At 39.5% G+C, this 26,582-nt stretch overlaps 1 protein-coding gene across 3 annotated transcripts; it reads right to left on the minus strand.

Moving 5' to 3' along the window:
* Positions 1 to 806: 806 nt before the first annotated feature.
* On the minus strand, positions 807 to 24,699 carry LRRC8B (leucine rich repeat containing 8 VRAC subunit B). 3 transcript variants are annotated; one of them, XM_035123004.3, is made up of 6 exons: positions 24,483 to 24,699; positions 14,103 to 14,149; positions 10,012 to 10,093; positions 9,648 to 9,750; positions 6,222 to 8,381; positions 807 to 5,071 (listed from the first exon to the last, which is right to left on the minus strand). In XM_035123004.3, the coding sequence occupies exons 5-6, from the start codon at positions 8,355 to 8,357 to the stop codon at positions 4,799 to 4,801; spliced, it is 2,409 nt and encodes an 802-aa protein (XP_034978895.1). In that variant the 5' UTR covers positions 8,358 to 8,381; positions 9,648 to 9,750; positions 10,012 to 10,093; positions 14,103 to 14,149; positions 24,483 to 24,699; the 3' UTR covers positions 807 to 4,798. The 3 variants fall into 3 exon arrangements, with proteins under 3 accessions (XP_034978895.1, XP_034978894.1, XP_088529958.1); XM_035123003.3 differs by lacking the exon at positions 10,012 to 10,093; XM_088673832.1 differs by lacking the exons at positions 14,103 to 14,149; positions 24,483 to 24,699 and adding an exon at positions 10,248 to 10,329.
* Positions 24,700 to 26,582: the final 1,883 nt, after the last annotated feature.

The raw sequence follows: 26,582 nt of genomic DNA on the forward strand, positions 1-26,582 counted from the left end.
ATAAAAGTTATCTGTCAAGTTTTTAAAGAAATTATAAGAATATCTAGAACACTGCACATACCTTTGAAAGATTACCAGTTTGTGGGAAGGGGGAGGAGAAAAAAGAGAGTAGTGGGCTGTTGTAAAAGTTCAAATAGACTAAAATACAGTGTCTTGGGTTCCATGATCACTGCAGATGGTGGCAGCAGTCACAAAATTAAAAGACGCCTGCTTTTTGGGAGAAAAGCAATGACAAACCTAGACAGCATCTTAAAAAGCAGATACATCACCTTGCCAACAAAGGTCCGTATAGTTAAAGCTATGGTTTTCCCAGTAGTGATGTATGGGAGAGCTAGACCATCACCTTGCCAACAAAGGTCCGTATAGTTAAAGCTATGGTTTTCCCAGTAGTGATGTAAGGAAGCGAGAGCTGGACCATAAAGAAGGCTGATCACCAAAGAATTGATGCTTTTGAATTATGGTGCTGGAGGAGACTCTTGAGAGTCCCATGGACTGCAAGAAGATCAAACCTGTCCATTCTTAAGGAAATCAGCCCTGAGTGCTCACTGGAAGGACAGATCCTTTAATTCGTTCATACTAGATAAGTGGCTTTCTAAGCCAGCACTTACCGTACATCTTATAGGTGAGTTAATACATATGCATAATTTCCTTCCATTTAAATTAAAGGGAACAAAAGAAAAATGACTGCCTTTGGGTTAAGTGGGGCTCAGTTTTTAATGCTAGCTTCCAGGCGTCACTAAATCCTGACCCATTTTTAATGAAGAAGAAATTAAGATGACACAAATACAGGATTGAGCATAGACAACTTACCGGTAATAGAATTTTATTCAAATATTTTTTTTCAACAGAAATTGCCAGTATATGCAAGACCATATTTAAACATTCCCTCTCTACCCCCAGCAGCATTACAGTGAAACAAACTGAAAAGCCATTGTGTATAAAATAAATGCTATATACAAATATGGGTTGTGGTTAACATAGCTTGTCCTATAATTAGGAAGGTGATTTAGCTTGCTGAAATTCTCTTCAATGCAATATATTAAGTATGAAGATGGGAAACAAAAGTTTTTCAAAAATACTCACAGTTCAGCTCTGTCATCTGAAGTGTGAGGTCAGAATACAGAAAGGAAACAAAAGGCACACTGTGGCATGCAGTAAGGCCAGAATTACCAGCCTTTAGATTTCTTGCTCTTTGTGAAAAATCTTTTGCAAAAAGATTAAAAAGTCCATTTGATTAATGTCTTATTTTAAATTCTTATGCTTGTATTATTTAATTCTGAGTTAGTCTGTATTTAGGCGAATGATCACGCCCTCATACCTGTGTGTTACGGCCATAGCCTTTTAAAGAAATCTTCACCTTTCCGAGTCAATGTTATCCATGCTTTCTTTAATAGCCCTTTCCTAGTCTCACTGGTCTCATAGAAATACAGCACAAAAGACCCTCCAGCCGCAGCCAGCTTAATTGTCAGTGATGATGGGAGTGGTAGTCACAAGCAGCTGGAGGGAACCACATCAGTTACCCGTGTTGGATGATAAAATAATCTGAGTGGAAGGAATGTTCAAGAAATCAAGGCCAATCCCAAGTTCATGCACTACTAAAAAGGTGGACCAACACATGATATAGTTAAAATGAAGAGTGCCAGTAATCTCTGCAAGTGTGTTCTCAGCAATGCCCAGTTGGTTTTTTGTTTGTTTCCACTTTAAAGACCTGCTTTTTGAACAAAAAAAATAAACCAACTTCCTTTAAAAAATAAACAAAGGTGTCTATCAATTTCTGAAACTTTAAGTCTTAACGTTTTGTGAATGTTTTATAACTCTTAACACAGTTATAATATATACACAACAATGTCAAGACTTTTAAAGTTTCAGAACAGAGTTCTGGCCACAGTGATTTAAACCATTCCAGTGCCACCGTACACCAACATTAATGGCATCTATTTGTGAGATGACTGTTGGCAAGCACAAGTCAGAAGCTGAGTAGGACCAGAACAGAGCTGGAAAGACGACAGAGGCAAAAATGAGTTCACGGTAGCTGATTTTGAGATGGGTGAAAGAGGTAACATGAAAGCCAAAAAGCTAATTATGTCCACAATCTTTTCCTAGTACAAATTCCTCAACAGCAGCCACTCTCTCAATTGCAATGTTGTTCCAAGGTTTGTATCTTTTACATGACAGGAAAGAGCCCCATCTGGGTAGATTCTGAAACATCTAGACTTCCCTTGCCCAATGTAGACCTAAGCATTAAGCATATTTGTGTTCCATTATGTAACAAAACTTAATTTGTATTAGAAACCAAACGTGAAGCATGTTTCTTGGCATGCAGATGTGAAAAGTACCCCAAATTATTAATAAATCGCACCTTGGGGGGAAAACAACCCGGGAGAATTGGACCTCTATCAGACCTGTATCAGGTCCATGAAAAACACAAAGCTTATCTTTTTTGTTCCCTGAGAGCTATTTAAAAAGGTCTTTGGAATGTAATTATTGTGATGGACTGATGTCAACATGGTAAGATACTACTGGAGAGATTAACTTAGTTTTGTGGCAAGATAAAGTAAGCTATTTTTAAAAAGGAGCAAAGTAAAAAAATTAGTCAATATAAAATAGTTACAAAAGCACTTTTCTGATATCATTCAACCTGATCTCGCAAAATCAGCATATGGAATGCTACATTACATGGCAGAATAAGATACGTTTTCTCTGAATGCATGCTAACTAGTTCACACCATAAACAGGGGAGGAGGAAAAATGAAGATGACGTCTCAGCAGCATTGAAGTAGATGCCTTACCCAAATGCAGCTGGAGCCAGTCATGCAGGGGCATAGCTGGAGGGGGCCGTTGCCCTGGGTCAGTTTTTTGGGAGGGCACATTTAGGCACTCTGCCACCTGGAGGGCCGCTGAGGACACAACAAATCACACCATTTGGGTATGGTATCTACTTCAATGCTGTTGAGACATCATCATCATGATATTTTTTTGCCTCCCCTGTTTATGGTGTAAACTTGTTAGCATGCATTCAGAGAAAATGTACCTTATTCTGCCACGTAATGTAGCATTCCTTATGCTGATTTTGTGAGATCAGGTTGAATATCAGAAAGCTCCACCACCGCAGTCAGGCTTAGAATACTGAAATCAGACTTCAATTAGTCTTGTTCTGACTAATTTAAGTCTTATTGATTTCAGCCAGTCTATTCTGAATCCAACCTACGATAGTTGTACATCTTTCTCTTGTAGGTTTGGAAAACTGCTGTAACATACCATTCTTTATGTATGAATAAGGGATAAATCGATGTTACCCAAACATTTTTAAGATTAGATTTGGATTTTTTGGGGAGTAAAAAAGACTCTACGTTATCTGTAAAGCTTAAAACAGCTGTGTTCCCCTTATTTGCTTGTAACTTGACATACATATTTGAAATCTCCTCCCAGTAGTGCATCAGAACTCCAATTGGGGAGATGTAAGAAAGTACCAAAAGACTAAAAAATAAATAAATAGCCAGATATTGAAAATGACCATCTACGTGATATATTAAGGTTCTACTGCTTGCCTCAGGATTAGAGACAAGCACTAGAAAACTGTCCTTGTGTATGTAAACACACACATTAATCATAACACAAAACGGGTGACAAATATTGTGTTAGAACTATTTGCATAGTTGTCCAAGGTTTCATTTTTAAATCAGGTCCAGTTGTATTCCACTATGCACAAGCAGAAGATGATATCCAACTCAGAGACGTAGCCAGGAGGGGCAGGGGGCGGGCGCACTGGGCGCCGCACCACGGGGCCTGCAGGCACCCAAGCCACCTCGTCACTCTCAGGAGAGACACATGGCTCGGGTGCGCTGCAGGCCCCACAGTGCCACCCCCACCGTCTTTTGGTATTTTCTTACATCTCCCTAATTGGAGTTCTGATGCACTACTGGGAGGAGATTTCAAATATGTATGTCAAGTTACAAGCAAATAGGGAGAACACTGGTGTTTTAATGATTAGTATTAAGCTTGTGTTAAGGAACAATTCTTCAGAAATTTCTTAGTTATTTATAAACAAAAGTATCATCTCCTGTTGTAAAACTCAACTTTGAAATCATTTCCCCAGTATAAAAAAAGAGTGGTGTTTTATATAGGATAGTCTTCACAAAGACCCTCCCACTGTCACCAACACCCAATCATGGCGAATGTGAAAAGCTATGGGTGAGATCCAGAGTTGTCTATTGCTGCATTCGATTACACTTCTCCCTCCCCTCCTCTTGCAGTCCACATCCAATCTGCTGTGGAGGATCCTCCAACCCTCCAAAGCAGATTTTGAGGGCACATGAGGAGCTGCAAAGTGGGAGAAATGGTACGTCCTGTTTGCAAATATAGAAGTCCACTTTGCAAGAAGGATAAAACAATTGGATATCACCCTATGTTTGTTGGTCTTTACAGTCATTTGTTGAAAACTACACAATAAAATGTTATGGGAAAACGACCCTTACTAGACTCAGACAAACTATATAGTCACCTTTCCCAGTCACTCAAAACCACGATTACGCTATCCACTTAACTTTCACTCTTTAATTCCAGTTTCAAATTATTCATGGTATATATGTATACATATACTTGCCTAATATTTATTTTTGTTTGATTAAGATTTAAATGTGTGTGTGGGTTTTTTATCAGCAGAAACTTGGGTCAATGCACAGAGCTGCAGTAAAATCAACAACCCCCTTGCATTTCCCTTCTTGCTAGCTATACTTCCTTTAGAGCTATAATTTAAAACTCTCAAGAGGAATTTGTTGCTCTGCAGAGAATCTCAAGCTCAGACTTTGTCCAAGCACATTTGCATATGCTCTGTTACCCTAAGGGGGAGAGTTTTTAGCAAGTGTTCTTCTACAATTAAGCAGCTCCGTTTCAAAGAGTTACATTCTTCCAGTTCGGCAGGCAGCAACTCCAGGTAGTTTCCTTTAAGCTCCAGCTGAACAAGGTTGGAGAGTTCCCCAACTTTAGGGGACAAATGCATCAGGCTGTTATGTCCCAGTAGGAGATATTGTAGCTTTCTGCACTGAAATAATTCATTTGGAAGTGCCTCAATCTAAAGAGAAAAAAATAAAAAAGACATAATATTGTAAGGTCATTAATTTACACACAATCAATCAAACAAACAAAATCAGTTAATTTATGTATTCCTAAATCATGCTGATCTAGTGCCTATGATACATGCATACAGTGAGGGCTGTCTCTGTGTATCCTCCCCCACCCCTTGGCAATATTCTTTTATAAATGTAGATGGTTGAGAAAATGCCTATTTCATTGTGGAAATCCGTGGCTGATTCACATGACCTGTTTTATGCCTAATTTTCAAATAAACAAAAGAATGATAAGCAACCAATTAGTAATCTGAGCAATTTGCTATAAGGCCAGTGAAACAATCCTTCATGGCGGCACATCAAAAGTTAGATGTTGACCTCCCTGCTTAACACTTGCATTTGAAGCAGGCTAATGGGGCAGGGGAGGAGACAAATAGGTTTAAAACCAAGGATGTATGAAGAGATTGAAGTAAGCTAGCTTTGTGAATGCTGTATGCTACTGTTCTAGCTAAAATAAGAAGTCGGGAAAATGGTTTTGACTAGATAGGATTTCCTAGTCTACAGATACAAGAACTTGTAATAAAGATAAAATACTTCCCCACTCAAGTACTGAAAATTGGATTTTCTTTCCAGAGCATGAACATAGAACAGGTTTTTAGCTCACTGCCTGCAGCAGTACTACTACTACTAGGAAAGCATTTTATTGCAGTGAATATAACTGGTTAAGATGTGTGCTTGGTTGAGGTGTGTGGTACCCACATGTTTTCTGGTTGGCAAATTTGCCCATGGGATTAAAAAAGGTTGGGAACCTTTTTTTGTAGGACTGGGCTTCTACCATGCCTTTGATCTTGATTAACGTTTTTTCCTTTGCTTTTATTTTTCATTCACATTAAAGCAAAAGGGTGGGATTCACCTAACCAGTCCTAGCAGCAGAAGCCCTGCACAAGGACTTCTGCTTGTGCAATGGGGCTTCCTCCTACCAGCCACGCACTTTCCAAGATCAGCTTGGAGCAGGGGTGGGGAATGGGAATTCCCAGGACAGTGCAGGGGGACAGGAAGGGGTACTGTTCCATCTGGCAAGCTGGATTGCTTGCACAAACAGAATGATTGCAAGAGTGCAATGCTGAATTCCGCCAATAGTTTGCTTCTACTTACGTGATTCTTTGTCACAGCTAGGTACTGTAGGTTCGTTAAATACTGGATTTCATGCGGAATGGATGTTAGCTTGTTATAACTAAGGTCCAAATAATGTAGCTTTAGGCAAAGGAAAAGTTGTGGTGGAATTTTTTTTATGTTGTTATGATTTAAATAGAGCTGCTCCAGGTTTGCTAAAGCTCCAATCTGCACTGGGATGTAAGAGATGGTGTTGTGCCACAATTTCAGGCAAGAAAGGTTCTCAAGGTGTTGAAAACTAATGATTTCTTCTACTGTTCGTATATTATTGTCTTTTAAGTCTATTTCATGCAAATAGTTCAGGCTAAAGATAGAATGTGGAATGCGCTCCAAGTCACAGCTGATCAATTCCAAAGTTCTCAGGTTAAGCAATTTCTTCAAGTTGGTCAACACTAGAAGTTTTTTCCCCTCGTTGTCAATAGATAATTTTTGTAGTGAAGGCAACTGGTCTGTAACCACCTGAGGTATGCGGGAAAGGCTATTCTTTAAGTGAATTGTTTTCAGATTCACAAGATCCTGAAAGCCCTCGTTGTAGAGGCCATTCTGGTTTTCTAGCATATAACATCCAGTCAAATACAATTCCTGCAAGTTTCTTAGATAGAAGATCCAACGTGGAATCTTTCCCATATCAGCCAACTTTAGACGCAGGATTTTTAGATTCTCTTCTAAGAAGTGCAGTGCTGGAAATTCCACAGTTAATGATGAATGATAAATGTTCAATTCCTTGAGATTGGGTAGCTGGTTTACAGATGCAGGAAGCTTAACCTCAGGAATAAGTTCTAGGGTTAGAACTTCTATCTCAGTGAGTTCAAAGATGTCATCTGGAAGACCACTAAGCATAAAAAGGTGAAGTTCCATCTTCTCCTGGGAATTTCGTACCAGTTTGCTTTTCAATCTCTCTAAAGACCACTCGTTATTTAGACTGATCTGCTTCAACTTGTTTTCACTCACCTCAGAGAGGAATATTGAGAACCGTTTTGAATACAGAGGATCATACTGGTCTGCTAGGTGAAGAATGAAGGCAAAGTCATTTTTTACATCAGGAATATCACTGTAATTACTTTGCTCCCTCAGCTTCTCAAAAGAATATTGTTTGAGTGAACTTCTCAGCATCCATAACAAACTGTAAGTGCACGTCAGGCCATACAAGATCACCACGATAACATAAAATGAAGCTAGCACTTTAAAAATTTCTGCCAGTGAATAAACACACTGGTATCTCTTGTAGCCAGTAAAGACTTGAATATCAGCCACACAGTCAATTTCTAGTGTAATAAAGGTTAAATAATAGGGAACATAAATCATTATTAATATAAATACAATGACCTTGATCACAATCTGTTTTAGATACACACGATAGATGATATCCTTCTGTTCAACATGCAGCCTGAATCTTTTGACTTTTTCAAATATTGATTTTGCTTGCTCCCCTTCTTTTCTGTCTAGAACATTTGAAGAGCTCTCTCTTCCAGCTGTTTCCAGCCCTGTCTGTGAGTAGGAGACAGACTGCCGTTTGCTCTCCAATTCAGCTATGTTGCTTGGAGAGGAAAGAAAGGTCTTAGATTTGGAGAATGGCTGAGGCCTCACAGACTGTTCAGCAACTGTTTCCGACAGGGCACGTGTTGTCCAGGGAGAATCAAAACATTTGTGTAGTATGGCTACAAAGTGTTCCAGCCTTGAACTTGTGCTGGGATAGTAAAGCCAAAAATTACTGCAAGCAGCAAAAATGAAAGTATGAAGAAGCACTAAGTATGGGAAAAATTTGGCAAACCAGTGAAGCTCTCTCTCGTAACACACAGCATCAATGTAAGAATACTGCTGTCGATGAAGGTAATTCTGGATTCTAAGAGGGAGCACTATTGGCGCTGCAGAGCTGGAGGATACATTAAGGTTGTTTTTCACCAGATCCCAAGGCACTGCACAATGATTGTCAAACTCAAGCTTGCAAGGAAGACAACATAACAATCTAGTTTGAGTGAGTTGGAGAGCTCCAGCAAGGACAGCAACAAGCAGCATTATCATGGTGAGGTAATAGCAGAAGACATCCCACCATGGTTTCAGGATGTGGTATGATGATTGGGCATCTGCTAAACATCTGAGTTCAGTTAACGTAATCATGACTTGCTTATGGAACAGTGGTAACTGGAAATGAAAAACAAGTGATAAATTCTTAGCTGAGAATACAGGTACAATTTTATTTAATTAATGAAAATATCAAAACATTTGTTAAGACTTCAAACATAACAAATATTGTTCTTACGGTTGCTATTCTTCTAGTCATGCAGTATGTACATTGCACAACATACCAACAATAGCATTCAGCAGACACTAAAGATTTTGATCCAAGTTAAGCTGAACACATGTAGTCCATGCATTGGTAACCTGAATTACTGCAATTTGCTCTATGTGGGGGCTGCCCTTAGGCCTGGTCTAGAAGCTGCAGGTGGTGCAGAAAGTGTCCACCATACTGTTGATGGGAGCACATGGCCAACATATTGCTAATGCATTTGCAATGATTACCCATCTACTATCAAGTTCCTTGTATAAATTTAAAAAGCCCTGAACAACTTAGGTCTGGGTTACCTTAGGGACTGCCTGAACCATTGTATCTCAGCTCTGTCACTGAGATCATCTGCAGAAGCATCGTTGGTCATCCTGAGTTACCAAGGCCCATCTGACAGCAATGGTGGGAAAACCAAGCCTTTAGCCCAGTGCTGTCAAATGTTATGTTACAACTTTTACTTTAAATGTCATCTGAACACTTTTGTATACCACAAGCTTATGCAGGACATCAAGAAAGCATCATTCTGTAACAGTTTGGTGGATAATCTCAGATTTTAAATCTTTACATGGTTTTTAGTGTGTGTGTGTGTGCGTATATGTAAACCTCTTTGATATTAAATCTATATATAATTATACAGATATAACAAAAATGTAAGCAATAGAAAAGCAAATACTGTATGCAAATTGCACCCACACCTTTTGTGTTACTCTAACCTGCATTGAAAGGGAACTTCCAAGACCCCAATTTGAATAGCACACCTATGCTTCTTCACAACACCAGTTTCCACTTAGATGGTCCTTCCAAACTTATCTCTACTGCAGAAATGAAGCAGCTACCCCCAAAGGGAAGTGAGAAGCCATGCAGCATAAGCCTATATAGTGTAGAAGAGCACTCAAATTACCATATTGCCACTGTCCACTTCCTTGTTGAAACTTCTGGTGTTGGAGTTCTGAAGAACTGCTATTGCTTTTGTTTACTGATCATCTGTTATATATGGCATAAACCTTTATCTTTGCTAAATAAATGTGTTTACAATTATTTCTGAATCCCTTAATTCTGGCTTTATTAGAAGATCTCTGCTGTAACCATGCAACTTAAATACTGGATATGATCATTCCACTTACTTTACTTATCAAATGGGATAAGACACAGAACCACCATCTTCAATCAGGTGGTCTGCACCTTTTAAAATTCCTTAGGCAAGCCATCTTCACAATCGTCTTCATCCTGGGACAAAAACAAAGATTCAAATTGAAGCTGTATATATTACACAAAGTGGCTAAATAATATCACCTATTATTTCAATAATGTGGGGCAAAGAGTTTCTTAGTACGCCATCCATTTCTATATGCATGTTTCCATGAAATTCTTTAGTAACACAATGAATAAATGCAGTACCATTCAAATTGGGCAGTTACAAGCAACTATCCTTAAGAAGCATAGTATTAGCTTAACAATCATACTCATCTTCCAGATTTCCAAACTGACCTGTATTGTCAATTGTGTTATATTAAATGACTTTGAAATACCACCATTTCTTGTTTATTCCTTGCTGAGACGCCAGTCTCCACTGCAAACAGAAAAATAGATTTTGACTTGTGGGGTGGCTGGGACTTCCCCCCCTTGTCTAAAAGATATTCTAAAACATACATAAATTCTGACAGACTTAGTTAGGAGGCCGTGGATCAAAATGTATTTATTCTTAGGATTATTAGTAGTCTCACTTTTCCATACTACTGCTAGTTTCCTGGATGTTTCCTGAAGCTGTAAGTCCTTCTTGTGTGCTGGAATGAATCAAGGAAGAAGCTGGAGAGAAATTACTATTATTCAACAACATCCATACTGTTGTATTATAGCACAGAAACAGTCAGAGATCACATGGAGCTTGTTGGCGAAAAACCTACACCTCCAGTGAGTCCCCATGTACCTTTACTTTTCCTAGAGAAACATCCTTGCTTCAAGATCAAACTTAGCATATAAAATAATGTCCTCTTGAACATTTTGGTCCAAAAAATGTCAACCTTCTGGTTTTGTTCAGTTCCAGAGTATTATCTTAACACACTGAATAATTACATTATTGTATTATGTTGCTCAGATCCCCCAAATAGGTTTTAGCTCATGAAAGCCATAAAAGCTTTTCAAAGAAGTCTAACTCAATTATCAATATGTGCTAAAATTAGGCTTTACAGCACCCAAGATGATCCCAGCTTAGTTCTACTGAGGTTTTTTTTATGGAATCCTTAGGTTTCAAATCTGCACCTCTTTATCTGGCAGTATGCTCCACTGAACTCAACGGAACAAACGTCTGAGTAGAGACATGTATAGGATTGTACTGTTAGCCTCTAAGACCACTGAATTACTACCCACTGAAGTTATTAATTAAGAACTAGTGCATACCAATCCCTTTTCCATTTGTGCTCCGTCACTTATATTATAAGCCTGAGGCAAGGACTGCAGCATTTCTGATCATTGCAAGTAGTGCTGGCACCTTTTTCAACTGAAGAGCAGGGTAAAAATGCTTTTTAAGCAAGTGAATAAAATATGCTCTTTTGTTATTTTTATTTTACTATTCTTATTGCATTGTGCATTTTATATTGCTGTAAGCATTTGTTGGATGCTAACAAGGAAATGCAGCATAGAAATTTCATAAGTAAATGTAATTGGATTCTTGGAAACATCAATAAGAATCTAGTTAAGTTCAAGCTTATATTTTTTCTTCTATGAACACTTGGAATTCAAGTAAATTGAGCTCTATATAAACTTCTGTTCATGGTAGGTACCCCCCCCCTCACCACTTTGAATAGCTTCTAGGTAGTTAAATAAAGCAGAAACTTATTAATCTCTCAGCTGCCTCATACTGTCTCTCGAAAGAGAGGCATATGCATTTTGTGACCAGAAGCCTTGGATTATCATTAGCCTATTGTTTTGTGAGAGGGAGAGGTGCTAAGCAACAAGGGGGGGGGGCAAAAACAGAGCTGAATAGATAATCAGTGACCAAGATTCAATCACATCCAACATAAGGTTATGCTGCAAGCCTAAATTTCCAGAAGCACTATAGACAGTGGTGTTTGCAAATACATTACAAGCATGCCCATAAAAAGTTCAAATTACAATATACAGCTGAAAGGCAACTCCCCATTTTACCTAATTTCACCAACTTACGTTGGGATTCGGAATGAAACCCCCTTGTTAATGGGGAGTCGCCTGTCAGCTCAGCTGTTCCTCTGGCTCACGTTTGCAATTTGTTTAAATAGATTTTAACCAGTGCTCCATTATCAGGATGTTGATACATACAATAGGGTAACCATAACTTATACATGTACAGTGGTACCTCGACTTACGAACGACTCGACAACCGATTTTTTGACTTACGAATGGGGGTAATGGCCACGCGCTTACGAATGTCTCGACATCCGGAAAAAACCATGGCGGTTTTAGATAGGGATTTTTCGACTCACGAATTTTTAGATAGGGTTGCTTCGACTTAGATAGGGTTGCTTCCAATGGCGTTTTTCGACTGTTGAATTTATCGACTTATGAAGGTGCCTTCGGAACGGATTAAATTCGTAAGTCAAGGCACCACTGTAAGGGTATTTTGTTTAAATGAGAATTTATATTCACTTTTAAATGGAACTGGGATTTGTCAGTGGTTGAATTGTGTTTTGGGGACCCTCATTGTACTTAGAATCGCTTCTGATTGATAAAAAATTAGACCAGGGGTCAGCAAAGTTTATCTCGCCTGGGCCAGTTCACTCCAGCAGAGATCCATCTGTGGCCTGGATCATGCCCCCCCCCCCAATTTCCAGCGCCGCGCTGTTTAGCGTAGCGCGCGGAGACTCGCCGAGCGGAGGGCTCGGTTCAGGGGTGGCTCATGGGCCAGTTAAACAACCCCTGTGGGCCACTTGTGGCTTTAGGTTGCCGACCCCTGAATTGGACTTCTCTTCAAACATTTTCTCTAGTCTATTTACATCAGCAGCTTTGCAACCATTGTTCTTACCATCAAACCATTTCCTGACAGTATAAAGTAAGGACACACCTTCCTATTCATCCTTCCTTAAGCCCTGACTTGAGGGCATTAGAGCATGAAACTACCGGTACATTCTGTTAATGAAATAACCATAAAGGGTGCACTTATATATTTCAATCTCTTGAAATCCTTAAGGCAACTAAAAGGAGCAATTAATACTTCTGGGAATATTTGTTTTCCTATATAGTGTAATTAAGATCTTACTTTCTAAGCTCTCTAAATTTGCAACTCTGCAGTTGAGATATGATGCTCATTCTCTTGAGCAGGCATGTCAAACCTGCGGCCCTCCAGATGTTTTGGACTACAATTCCCATCTTCCCCAACCACTGGTCTTGCTAGCTAGGGATCATGGGAGTTGTAGGCCAAAACATCTGGAGGGCCGCAGGTTTGACATGCCTGCTCTTGAGTATTCAACAGCTTCACTATTTTTTAAAAAGCAGCCAACATCTCACCCAGCTTTATTTAAAATGCTTTGGCAACCATTAGCTGATTTATGGCTGGATCTCCATCAATAACACAATGCCTGGATCTCCATCAATAACACATATCACAAGGTCAGAACATCTTGGCCATATTTTTATACCCATTACAGAAATCAGTAGTGTTGTGCAAGTACATCTGGTTTTGCTACCATCAATACAGTGAACAAATACTGACATGTGGCTTTCTGTTCTAGGAAGATCAAATCAAAAATAACCTGGATAATTGTTTCTGCCACACAGTACAGAATTTTCAGTCTAACAGTAGCTTACCATCTTTAGGAAATTTGCCATAAGGTTGCTTGCAGCAAACTTTATAAATAATTGTGTTTTAAGGGTTTTAAAGGGTACATTATCTTCATCATTTACATATTAATTCTGATCCCTAATTTGCATTTTTCAATTAAGACAACCAGTTAATCAGACTAGTATTTACCATTTGCTCAAATATTAAAGAACCTTCATTCATTGTATAATGATTTTAGTTTTCATCCTAATGCTAGAACAGTTAATTTTATTTCTAAATATATATTCCACTCCCATTTTTAAGTTAGTCTTCAAAAGATAAACAAGCTTTAGATTTTGCTAAAGCAGTGGTTCTCAAGTTTTTTCTCTGGGCCACACTTTCAGAATACAAATTTGTTTCCCCTACACCTATTTTTTATTTTTTACTGGAAAACAAAATGAAACAACTCCTGGCAGTGCTTGATTTATAACATAGAACACAACCACTTTATAATATGATCATGGGGCATCCAGAAAGTATAAGAACATGAATCATTCCCAAAAAAATAATTATAAACAAGTTTTCTCCAGCACTCTGTTCTAAACGCGATTCTGGAACACAACTAAGATTGTCCTCTGTATCCTTTAGTGTTCTTGCTCTCATTTTGAAAAGACATCTATCCATATTCTGCTAATAAAAATAATTATTTTGATGTTATACTATACTGAAATAATTGATTGTCCTTGAATCTTCCCGCCACAGTTCACAGTGGCCATCCTCTCCTGCCACACCTTGGAGAACCACTGTGCTAAGACAACAGAAGTTTTAAAAGCAGATATATTCTTACCTTTTAAAGGCCAGTCAGTCAAAATCTCTTCTAGAGCTTGACAGTTCCTACAGAGACATTGCTGAATTAGTTACTGCAAATTTACAATACAGAGTCACAGAACATATTTTAATAGTAGGCAAATAACCACAAATCTCCTAATTATAATACAGTATATCTAAAGTGTCAGTTCCTACATTTGCTGAAAAATAATTAAACCTAAGGCACCGCCTAGTGGCAAGCTTTATGCATAACATTTATGCATTTCTGGAGTGAAGGAATTGTCCTGCTTCAGAATAAGGTACATTACAAAACACTAGCAAGAAGCCCCCCCCCCCCTGAAACTTAATGTAATTCCAAGAAAGTTAACATTGTAAATACTGGAAATATAGAGGGATGTTTTCCATTGGTGAGATTTCATGATACTGGACATCTAAAAACCATATACATTTGTTTCATATCTATACTTAACAAAATACAACAACCCTGTATCCAAGATATAGGTAAATCACTATGTACAGAAATAAGTTCATGGTGACTTTCTGGACAAATCTTGGCCCATTTGAAAACAACAGTACACTAACTGCAGGGGTTGGATTAGATATTTGTTGAGGTCCCCCTCAAGCTCTAAGATTATGGCTACTCAACAGAGTTACAAAGCACACAATGTAGTGACTAAAAAGGGGGAAAGTGACACCAGAATGAATATGGGAACTGGAAGAATGTTAAGCCTCTTGCTATTAGCAGATATAAATAATTCTCTTCTTCTTTGGCGATCACTCGTAGCTGATTAAGATTGTCTTCCATAAACATGATTTCAACAATGAGTCTGTAAGTGACTGTGGAGCCCAATTCTGGATTCACACATCGGTTTTCGACACTGTAAATTGTAATGTCCTGTGGACTGTCCTTCTGAAAATTGGCTGCCCAGATAAATTTGTGAACACCATTTGGCTCCTCCATGATAATATGACAGCAACAATCGCAGATAACAATAAATAATTCTATAGGAAATACGGTAATACTCAAAGACTAAGTTGCCATCACTATGGATGGATGCCGAAAGACTAGGGCCGGGAAAATTTAAGAGTTGCAGAATCTACTTTTTTTCTTTTCATTTGAGTGTTGACATTCAATTGAACTCTGAAGGTTCACTAAACTCAGGTTCACTAAATTTAGTGCAAAGTGTAGTGGCCACAGCAGGCCAGATGTGATGTGGTGAGTTAGAGGGCATAGCCAATTATTTACTGAACTCCATAAACTAAACACCTACATAGCCAGCTTATATAGGTACAAATATATCTATCTATATCTATATCTATATCTGTGTTGTCATGAATCAGAGATTCTAACACATAACTTGTCTAATGATCCACACAAGGATCTGACCAAAGGCAACCAGTATATTCACAAATGTTTAACCATCAATTAAAGGTTCAGAGATGAGGACAGCCACAAAACAATATTTTTACATTTGCCATTTTAAATATCTTTATACTAGCTTATGTATTTTATTTTTATTTAGAAAAAAATGTATAAACTGATTCAACAGATGGCTGTCTAAGTAGTGTACATAATAAAAAAGCATCCATAAAACATGGGTAAAAATCAGCAAAACTGTTATAGGCTATATATAAAATAATTATCAAAAAGCAGAAAAAGCCAGTCAAACATTTTAAAACAACTATAAATAACTAAATAACTAAAAATATAGGTCTTAGTAGGCTTGCTGAAATAAAAAAGTGTTCAGCAGGCATGTAAAACAAAAGTGACTTAGACATCTATCAGTGACTCCAATCTACCTTCTGCTCTCAGCTGAGATTATTGTGCAGTGATCATAATTCTATGATTGAGGAAGCTTTCCTAGACTTTTGATTTTCTACATTTCTAGGTGACTGCAGAGGAACGCCAATGCAAAATTTCAGCATGGTTGGAGATTACAGTTGTCTGCCCCCCTAAATCATTACAGGTGCTGGCACATCTATCCAAAGGCTATAATCTACCAATGCTGTAAGAGCCCCAAGGCTTCTGTATGCAGAAGCTTCATTGTTTAACCAGCATACTCACACACAAATAAACTTAATCACAGTTCTACATTCCCTTCAGACAGCCCATGTTTCACACTGTTTGTTATCTTGCCACAGAAAAATTGTAGTAGTGGTATTAGGAGGATAAGGAATAATAATTGGAAAGTGCCTGGCATAGCAAATTCCATGTGCAATAGAGCTTGCTTACTATACCCATCAGATAAAAAATGGTGATCAGTTGTGACAAATACTAAAAACATTTCACTTGGACCTCAATTCAAGCTGAATTAACTGATCCCGTATGAAACTTGAAATACCAGGTCAGTTACAAAAGGTAAGAACTTGATGACAGATATATATCTACATGACACCTGGATTTTATAGTATCAGATTACAACAGTCAGTCAGTCCTGGATGGAATCTGAATGTGTGCTAGGACTTACACTGCCATTTCCTGTAACGGACATAAGAATACCTCCATTATTAGAAGAACATTGTTTTTAGTATGTTACTGAAGGCATTTGTATTTGATTGGATTTTCCAATTTTGAGGCAAACATTGTGGAAGGGTTTTGGTAGGAATGACTAACTTAATTATTAGATACCTTCTACATCTCCTATATTGTAAAGATACTTATTCTAGGAGCTGCTTATCCACATTATTAGCAAAGAACCTTTATGCAGAAAATGTGCCTTCCAGAATCGGCTTAATGGATAAAACAAACTGCACACCTAAGTACTTTTTTTTTTTCAGACCTGGAATTTGTATTCTACAAACAGAACAAGAAAAGCAAGAGCAACGGCATCCATAACATTTATAAATATTCTGAATGTTGCAACAGGATATAACCAGAAGAAGAAGAAAACTTGACACAACAGAGCCTTTCAACAACAGAATTTAGCAATCAATAAAGATTTGGATCTGAATATATACTATGGAGAGACAGAAGTAAAAGTAGATTTCAGTCCATCAACAGACCACTGGATTCTTTCTCATTAATTACTTAAGATAAATTAGTAATGCCATAAGATGGTGGTGGGGAACCCCTGGTGCCCATTTGCCCTGCAAGGTCATTTTAGCCAAACCACCCACACCTGCTGTAAAGGTAAAGAGAATGCTGGGCTGAAGGGGTGGGGTTGAAGGCCCCAATCAACTGATCAGATTTGTACAGTTAAATACACATCAGTAGTCCATTGGGATTTTCATCAGAACCATAGTCCATGCAAGAAGGTTCAGTCTAGCCCTAATACACAGCACAAAGTAAAGCTGTTTCAATATGGTGTAGCAAATACTGTTCCAACATAAAATTACTACATTCAGAACTGATACTGAAGGCTGCAATTTCCCTTCAAGACAAATTTATCAGGTTCAATGAAGCTGAACTACTCCAAATAGCCCTTTAATTGGCCCTGTGCTCGGGTTACAAATTATGTTGGGATGCAGGTAGAAGATTTATTTCAGATATAGAATATATATTGTTATATGGACAAGTATTCAGCAATGGGGAATAAGCTGGAATTCCTTCACTTTTATAGATATTTTCCCACTGTTATCTATATGTTGATTCTTCTGGCATTAATCTTTACCCATCTTAACAGGAAGAAAAGCACAGTTGCTTAGAATCCTTGTAATTTCCTTCACCTGGGAAGAGATTTATTAAACCTTTAAACTGCTTTTCTATACGAATACCCAAAGCAGCATACAATTCAGCTAGACTGGTGACTGGGAGCGGCTGCCGAGACCACATAACAACCGGTCCTGAAAGACCTACATTGGCTCCCAGTACGTTTCCGAGCACAATTCAAAGTGTTGGTGCTGAGCTTTAAAGCCCTAAATGGCCTCAGTCCAGTACACCTGAAGGAGCGTCTCCACCCCCATCATTCTACCCAGACACTGAGGTCCAGCGCCGGGGGCCTTCTGGCGGTTCCCTCGCTACGAAAAGCCAAGTTACAGGGAACCAGGCAGAGGGCCTTCTTGGTAGTGGCACCCACCCTGTGGAATGCCCTCCCACCAGAGGTCAAAGAGAACAACAATTACCAAACCTTTAGAAGGCATCTTAAGGCAGCCCTGTTTAGGGAAGCTTTTAATGTTTGATGGATTTCTGTATTTTAATATTTTGTTGGAAGCCGCCCAGAGTGGCTGGGGGAACCTGGCCAGATGGGCGGGGTATAAATAATAAATTATTATTATTATTATTATTATTATTATTATTATTATTATTATTATTCAACTCCACAGAGAAATGGATGCAGAAAGCAGCTTTATATCAAGTAATATCAACAACCAGAGTGGCCACTACTAACTGGTGGTGAGTATTGAACCTAGGCTTCCAGGGCTGAACAGAACCTCTTAACCTTGTTCTGAAACTAGTACCAGTGCTTATTCTTATTTTTAAAGTGGAGCTGAGAGTAGGTGGTGCTCAGTTTTGGAAACCTGGGTTCTACTGAAAAGCCTCAGTCATAAAGCACATGCTTTACTATTGAACTGAATATACTGCAATTCAAGCTACAAATCAGAAACCTAATTGTTTACTTAACATACATTTACAGCCATGTTCTATATACGTACCTCCAGATTGTGTCAGAAGCATGCAGCACCGCTTCTAATCCTTATTGCAAGAACCATTAAAAACACAATGATAATTGATTTTTTTTATACTGTTCTAACCATGAGTATGAATAATCTCGTTTCTCCATACAGGATCAATTGTTCAAATTCTCTTGGCAAATTCAAAGAACAGGTGCTTAGCCAGAGTACTGACAAATCTTCTCATAGTTCACCCACTACCCAAATCAAACCAGTAACTATAAACACACAAATGTATGGTATTTGTTAAGAGGTTTTCAGCAGTCTGAAATATAAGGCAAGGTTGTTAGTTTATTTAGAAGCTATTCAACAGCTTTCACATTAGCATGTTGCATACTTTTGCAAAATTCCTGAAAATTTTTCAAGTAGAAAGTGAAATGCACTTTATTTGAATTATAAATAAAATTTGAAAACTGTTTTTGTTGAACTGTTGCACACTATGACCACTATTTCTCACCACTGGTTGTCCAGCTTTAAAGCCAAAATTTCTATTGTTTCTACTGCTTCTCCAGTCTTTTTGGGACTGGTATAAGATTTTATGATGCACCCTTAACTCATGTTCTAAGTAGTTTTCTGAAAACAATCTTATATATCAACCCTCTCCAACTTGGTCCACGTCCAGATTGTTTCTGTGTTTGCTGGACGTGCCCTGTCTTAGTACCTCTTCAAACTTTTAGCCAAGGAATATTTTTAGAGAGAAAAGCAGAGAGTTTACTCTTTGCAACTTTTATTTTTAGAAGTCTGGATTGTGTGCCATGGAAAAACTTGGGCCAAAATGTGAATAGTATCGTGGAATTATACATTGGGCAAACGAATCAGATATGCATGTGCTTTTTTGTTCCACACAATTTATTCTACCTCTGCTAGTCAAGACAAGAGGCAAGGAGCTATCCAAGGTAATGAAATCCCACTCTGTGGGACTGCTGGAAACAACTGTGCAAATACAACCTCCAGCATTATTATAAGAAGGGCAACCAGATGCATTAGATGATTGAGCTCCCATCCTTCAATAAATACATACAGGGGAAATTATTTAATACACTTGCTAAAATTCCTTCTACATAAATACTAATGACACATCTTCCACTGAATGGTGAGACTAGTCTAAATTAACAGTTACCAAATTTGTTCATAATTATTGGCTGCTAGTTAAAATAAATTTCAGCTCAGCACATGCCTGTGAAAATCTTGTTAACACACACGTACCCAGGAAGTAAACATTAATATTTCCATACCTCAGCACAAATGAGTGTAAACACTCACTGCCCCGCCTCCATATTTCAGAGGACTTTGGGACAGGGAAGAAGTTGGTAGCAAGGACACGTAGAGGCTGGCTAGTAAGCCAAGCCAACATTTGCAGAACATTGATTTACATGTTATCTTATTAAAGAACAGTTGCATAAACTGAGTATTTCATGAGTATTCCTTCAAGTTATAGTTTACCCCATATTAAAACTTCCATAAAACAATTTACAGAAGTGCTTATACAAAAGACTGGTGCAACAATGAGTTATTGCTAAAGAAAAAATTCCATACTATTTCATCAGTCTGCAGTTTAAGTCTTCCCCCCCACAAGATTCTATCTTTTGCAAGAGAGATAACATTTAACAGCCCATTGGTAAAGTTATTGTTCTGAACTTGCAGGCACAAAACAGGCACATTCTTAAGAGTTTTGCTCAACTCGAGTTAAGGTCACAGTAAGTAATATTTAAACAAGACATTTAATGTTTACTCTGCATCTTGAAGATCAGTTTCTCCCTGCCCCTTAACTGTCACTTTTTCTATCAGTATGACCACTGGACAAAGATCCCCAAATATGTCAGCTTAGTTTAAACTTTGCACAGCCCTCCCTAGTAAGTTTCAGTTCAGATATATATTATGAAATACATATTCCAGAGATTATTTATTTTTGTCTACAGAAGACAAAAGTGTCAATCTAGGGCTTGCTACACCTACAAAATAAGTGCTTTGACAATAATTGGGTTGGCATAATGTCACAAGAATGTATTTTCCAGACTTGAGATACTACACTAACATAATAGGAGGTATGTCATCAACATACAACACACAAGCCTTACTTTGCAAAACTAAAGCACTGAAAACAGGAAAACACTGAGAAGGCAGTTCAGAGAGCCTATGTTCTACCCTTAAAGCATTACATATTTTATAATGGTAATCAAAATTAAAATATGGTCTTAAACATGTTACATCACAACCATGTTTTAATATGACCAGAGGCTCAATTTCAATTAAGCAGCCCAGTGTCTTATAAGAAAAACAGTCACTCTTGAAACTTGTGTACTAACATGCTGGTTTTTTAAAAATGTTTTAATATGATAGGTTAGAAGGAAATAAGATCAACAGATTTGTCACTGAAATGTAGTGCAGCACAATGCTGTACATATTTACTCATAAGTCATACTAAGTTCAGTGATGCTTACTATTATTTTTTAGTGTTAACTGTATTTGTATGATTATACTGTATGATTTATGGTTGTGTTGCATGTTGCTCTGGATGCATTTAGTAAAATAGCCAGATAATGATGATGATGTGATTCTTCCATGCTATATATTTACCACCTTCACAGTAGAAGCAACTCTATACCTGTGGCAGACATTTAGAAGTTTTCTGATACAGATAACAAGAAGGGAAGATTCATGCTTAACCAACTCAGCAATTTAGCTTTTATATACATTAATTCCTTCTTAATACATATATGATGTGCATATCCTCATATTATAAAACATGCCCAGAGACTTCTACTCAATTATTGGATGAGATTGTCAGTTTACTCCTTTTTACCTTCTGACAGATTTAAATAACACTTTTGACTTGACTAGTGATCTCTATGATTAGCTGTAACAGCTGTGTTTTGCTTTGTAGATGCATATCAAGCATGATAAAATGCAGAAGAATTCAGCTTTTCGGAAAGCAGATACATTACCCTGCAATTGTGTCAGATAGGAAAGACACTGAGATGGCACAAGTGTTTTTAGCATGGTTTTGTGAAAGAGCATAGCAATTGCACTCTAATAACCCCTGTTCACTTTGGGAACAGATCTTTCCAAATTAGCAATTAATGTCACATTATTTCAAGTTACAGGCTAGCCTTTTAAAAACAGCGTTCTTTGTAAGCAAGCAGCTAACTGACTTGTGAATTTTACAATTCAAATATGCTTGTTTGGTTTGGAAACAATTTGGGATCTATTCACACAAAAAAAGATTTGAAGCACACAATAATGTTTTATTCTACAACTGAGAAGCATATTATGATATTTCGTAATAAGGGCCAGGGCTGGGAATACAAGGGCACAAGCAATCTTTCATCTACTATCAGCTCAGTGATCTGAAAGTAGAGAGACATTAATTATCTTCAGTAAAATACTTTTATTTTCCTGAACTGTTGTTACTTAATAACGTAATTGTTTTGTTACTGCTACTGGTTCTTTTTTGTTTTGTTGATTTGAAATACATTGGTGTAATTGGTTAAGATGTTTCAATTGTAAGATGCTTGAGCACATTTTTTGGAAAGGCGGGATAAAGAACATTTTAAACATGCTTCTTTGGAAGAAAGCCCTAGTTACCCAGCTCTATCAGCCTCGCTTCTTTAGCTAACAAGAGACATCTTATTCTACACATTAAATCAAGGGTCAGTTCATTTTGAATATCCGGTCACCAAACTTAGTTTTGGCCCTGGATTCAGATTCCTTTGCAGTTCATGGGTGCCTCATTTAGCAGTTTTATTCACATGAAATCTGGATTCATGACAGAAAAACAAGTAATAGAAGATTATGGTGTCATTGGATACAAACACATAATTTAAGTGAAATTTCATTATTTTGTGAGTACTAAACAGTACCCAAATGATTGATTCAGAAATTTACAAAAAGGTTTCTTTCTGGGATTGCAATTCAACTTTTGAAAAGAATGATTAAATAACCTGGCAGGCGTGCCTTCTACTTGGAGAGACAGCAACTAACTCTTGTCTGTACTTTCTGTTCCTGACACTTCCAACATAGCAGGAAGCATAAGTGTTGCTTAATACATTGAAACCAGATAGTGTGGTGCAGGACATGCCAGTGCCCATACTGTGCCCACTGAGAAGCAGTGTCTGAGAACACCACCAATTGGCCTGCTCCAACCCAAAGATTTCAAGAGCTAGTTATGTATCGGCACACATGTGCAGCTATTCAACACCAAGTCACAGACACCGCCTAAAGGCATATTTTAAAAGCAGGGAACACATGGTAAACTCTTTCCCAACGAACTCCAGAAAAGTTCAAAGATTGTAGAGGAAAAGCCGCTTAATGATGCCTTTGACCTTCAACCTATACAGGTAACCAAACCGAATGTCCCAAGAGCAACAGAGAATATTTCTTGCTCAAAGAACTTCACTGGAGATTGCAGAGTCCTGGCTGGGTCACAGTAAACTAGCTGGTAAAGTATAAGATGAACTACTATTTCAACTCAATTCAATAAATTTTGTTTATAGCCAATGGTCACCACAATACAGTACAAGCACAAATCACACAGCTACAAAACAAAAACAAAAGACACTGCATGCACCAGACAAACTACTATTTGTTATAAGCCCATTTGAAATATGCCAGTGCACAGTGCTTTTAAAGAAAATGGAAGTTTGCCACAATGGGCAATAGAGGTTGATCTGTAAAAGTGAAGACATTCATAAAGTGTTGTCTAAGTGGTTTCAACACACATTTTCCTATGTTCAGAGGTATTTGTTTTCAGGCACAGAAAACCACACTTCCCACACTTGTCTGTCTTTACCCTAAGACCGCCAGCCTCATGCCTATAAAGAAAGCAGAAACGCGTCAAACCTTTTCTCCTAGAAAGCCCTCCTTATGGCTCCAACAAGTGGAAAGTGTTTGTGGCACCTTAAACACTAACAAACCCACCTAAGCTTCCACAGACTATATATAATGTGAAATGAAATATCATCAGATCCACTGTTATAAAGCAGTCCCTATAAAACCTCCCACCATTATTTATTTATTTTTTAATTCTGTATTCGTCCGAAGATCTCAGGACAGTTCACAGTGTAAAAATATAGGATAAAAACACACAAAATACATAATAAAAACAATAATACAAACAAATACCCCACACATTTTTTTTAAAAAAAAGTTTTCACTTTTCAGTGTTTCAGTCTTCAGCACAAGACTTGGTGGGCCTCAGTTGAGACCAACTAACCCAGCCTGTGAAGGACAGCTGCTCAGCAGGTAGGAGCCAACTCCTAAGGGCCGAGGTCCCTTTGCTCCCCCCAATATATACATATACATATACATATACACACATACATATACATACACACACACACACACATTCGAGGGGGGCATTTTTAAAAGGGGTTATTCCCATTCAAATGTGTGCACCACGTCATGTGATCGATTATGCGGGGCGGGGCTGAGCTGTCCTCCCTCCCACCCCAGTATTTTATTCAAATTGGCACCCGTGGCTCAGCACATGCCCAGAGGCACTCGTTTCCTCTGAGTTTCCAGTGAGCAACAGCTTAGAGGAGATGGGGTGGGGGGAAACCAGAAAGGAAATAAACCGATCACCTGAGCTGGAGTAAGCAGCCCATCAAATCCTCGAGCCCCTCAGGAGGTGGACGGAGACGGTGAGGGGCGTCCTCCGCCAACGTCCCACCTGAGGGGAACGTAGGTCCCAACTGCCCGCCGCAGGTCCCAACCGCCACCTTCCCCCCCCCCCAGCCCGGTCAGGTGAGCCTTGACAGGTTCTTTCTCGCGCCCTCCCAGCCTCGCTCACCTGAAGCTCGCCTCGCCGCCGCCTCCTGCTCCTCCTCCGCCAACCAGCCAGGCTGGGAGCCTGGCCGTCCTCGTCGTCGTCCTCCTCTTCTTTCTCCACAGCACCTCCGAAGAAAGATAGAGCAGCTCCTCGGGGAGGGGAGAGGATGATGTTTTTCAAAGCGAGGAGGAGAGAAAGGCGGCTCGCGCACCGGCTTCAACCGGCGCTTCTCCGGCTCGAGGCTCCGCCCCCCCCGCTCCTTTGGCGCATCATGGGGAGCGTCCACCAATGGCGGCGCGGCTGGCAGAACCGCTGACTGCTGCGCGAGGAGGGCAGCGCAGAAGGGGAGGGGGAAGTGAGGGAGAGGGAGGGAGGAGGAGGAAGCGAGGGGTGGGGGTGTGGAACAATGGGAGGTGGCGGCTCGCGGCTAGTGAAGGGGGGGGGGGGCTGAGACAAAAGGAGCCCTCGAGCTGTTATTCCACGCGCGCGAGAGAGACGCTGTTCGGCTCGCCTCGTCCCCCCCCCTCCGGACGTGCGCCCACGTGGGAGATGCGCCTCCGAGCACCCCGCCGCGGGGTTGCCACGCGCCCGGATTTCCTGGACGTGCTTGGGGGGGGGGGTGGCAAATTGGGTAAACGTCCGGGAAAGTATGGCAGCCGTTGTCGGCAGTGCTGTTTGCGCCGATTTTACATAAAAGTAGCTCAAAAACCGCATGGGGTGCCGTGCTTTTTAACACGTGCCTGAAACACATGGGAGAAGTCCTTCTGATGTTTGGGCTGCAGTGTCATCTATATGCTGTGCTGTATAGAGACCCGTCTCCATCTCACTGTTTCACCTAAAAAATCCCAAGGAGAGGAGGCTTTAGAAAGTGGCACCTAGTAACAGTTTTAGGATGGATGTGGGCAAACAAACTGACATTAATCCAGGTAAGATGGAGGTGCTGTGGACTCTGATGGCTGCCAAGAGGTCAGATCACATAACATCATTGCCACTGGTCACCAGTGCTTTTCAAGTGTTGGTTTTAACATTTAAAGCACTAAATAATTTGGACCAAAGCCAGTGGAAGGACTGCCTGCCTGCTCCCATACTGATCTTCCTGCTTTACTCTCAAGATCAAAAATGGACAGGCGAGTTAGTTGGGAGAGGGTGGCTAAGCTCCCGTTTCTGCCGCTGACCTAGCAGGATGATTTCTTCTGCCTCCAGTTCCTGTTTCTCCCACTGCAAGAGAAAACAGGTGGCTATGCAGAGTTGCACAAAAGACAGGCATACAAATTACAGCCTTTCCTCAGCATGAATTGACTATATCTCAGTTGGAATCTCTTCAATTAGCACTGTTATGAAGCTCTTCCTTGACTGGAGAAGATGCGGGTATGTTTAAGTCTTGCTAGGCAACTATAGCAACTGACAGCCTGCTTTGCTCTTGCTTAAAGTGTGCAGTCTGAAAGCAGTACCTCTCTCTCCACCCCAAAAAATGTGGTTTTACAGTCTGCTGAGATTCCTAACTACAGCTCTCTTTAAAAAACAAGCCTTAAATGGACTATGTTGTTGTTGTTTAGTCGTTTAGTCATGTCCGACTCTTCATGACCCCATGGACCATAGCACGCCAGGCACTCCTGCCTTGCACTGCCTCCCGCAGTTTGGTCAAGCTTCGAGAACACTGTCCAACCATCTCGTCCTCTGTCGTCCCCTTCTCCTAGTGCCCTCAATCTTTCCCAACATCAGGGTCTTTTCCAAGGATTCTTCTCTTCTCATGAGGTGGCCAAAGTATTGGAGCCTCAGCTTCACGATCTGTCCTTCCAGTGAGCTAAATGGACTATACGATATCACAAAAAAAACCACACCTAGAGTTTTTTGCCCACATCTGCAGCTTTGCCACTTGCACCGGCCACAGTGGAAAATTGTGGGGTTATTGTTTTGCATCGTTTTTTCCTGCCCTATCGGGTCCTTCTCTGAGAAACAACCCAGTCTTGGATCCAGCCCTGCTCTACCCCTAGCGCCTTGTTTTGTGGCCTTACGATTGGCTACTGATGGTGGAAACCCCGATCAGTAGTAGCGTGTGTTCTGCTTTGAAAGGCACACAGTGAGAGCTTCCACTTGGCAAGCACAGAGGAAGCAATAAAT

The sequence above is a fragment of the Zootoca vivipara genome, chromosome 7, assembly GCF_965207765.1.
Source record: "Zootoca vivipara chromosome 7, rZooViv2.hap1.1, whole genome shotgun sequence".
NCBI lineage: Eukaryota > Metazoa > Chordata > Lepidosauria > Squamata > Lacertidae > Zootoca > Zootoca vivipara.

Bases quoted from the DNA above. Each gene is read 5' to 3' on its own strand.
- LRRC8B (XM_035123003.3), bottom strand. From the start codon at position 8,357: ATGATTACGTTAACTGAACTCAGATGTTTAGCAGATGCCCAATCATCA. The intron at 5,072-6,221 runs GTAAGTAGAAGC...TTTTCTCTTTAG, and splicing joins TAGCTGTGACAAAGAATCAC to ATTGAGGCACTTCCAAATGA.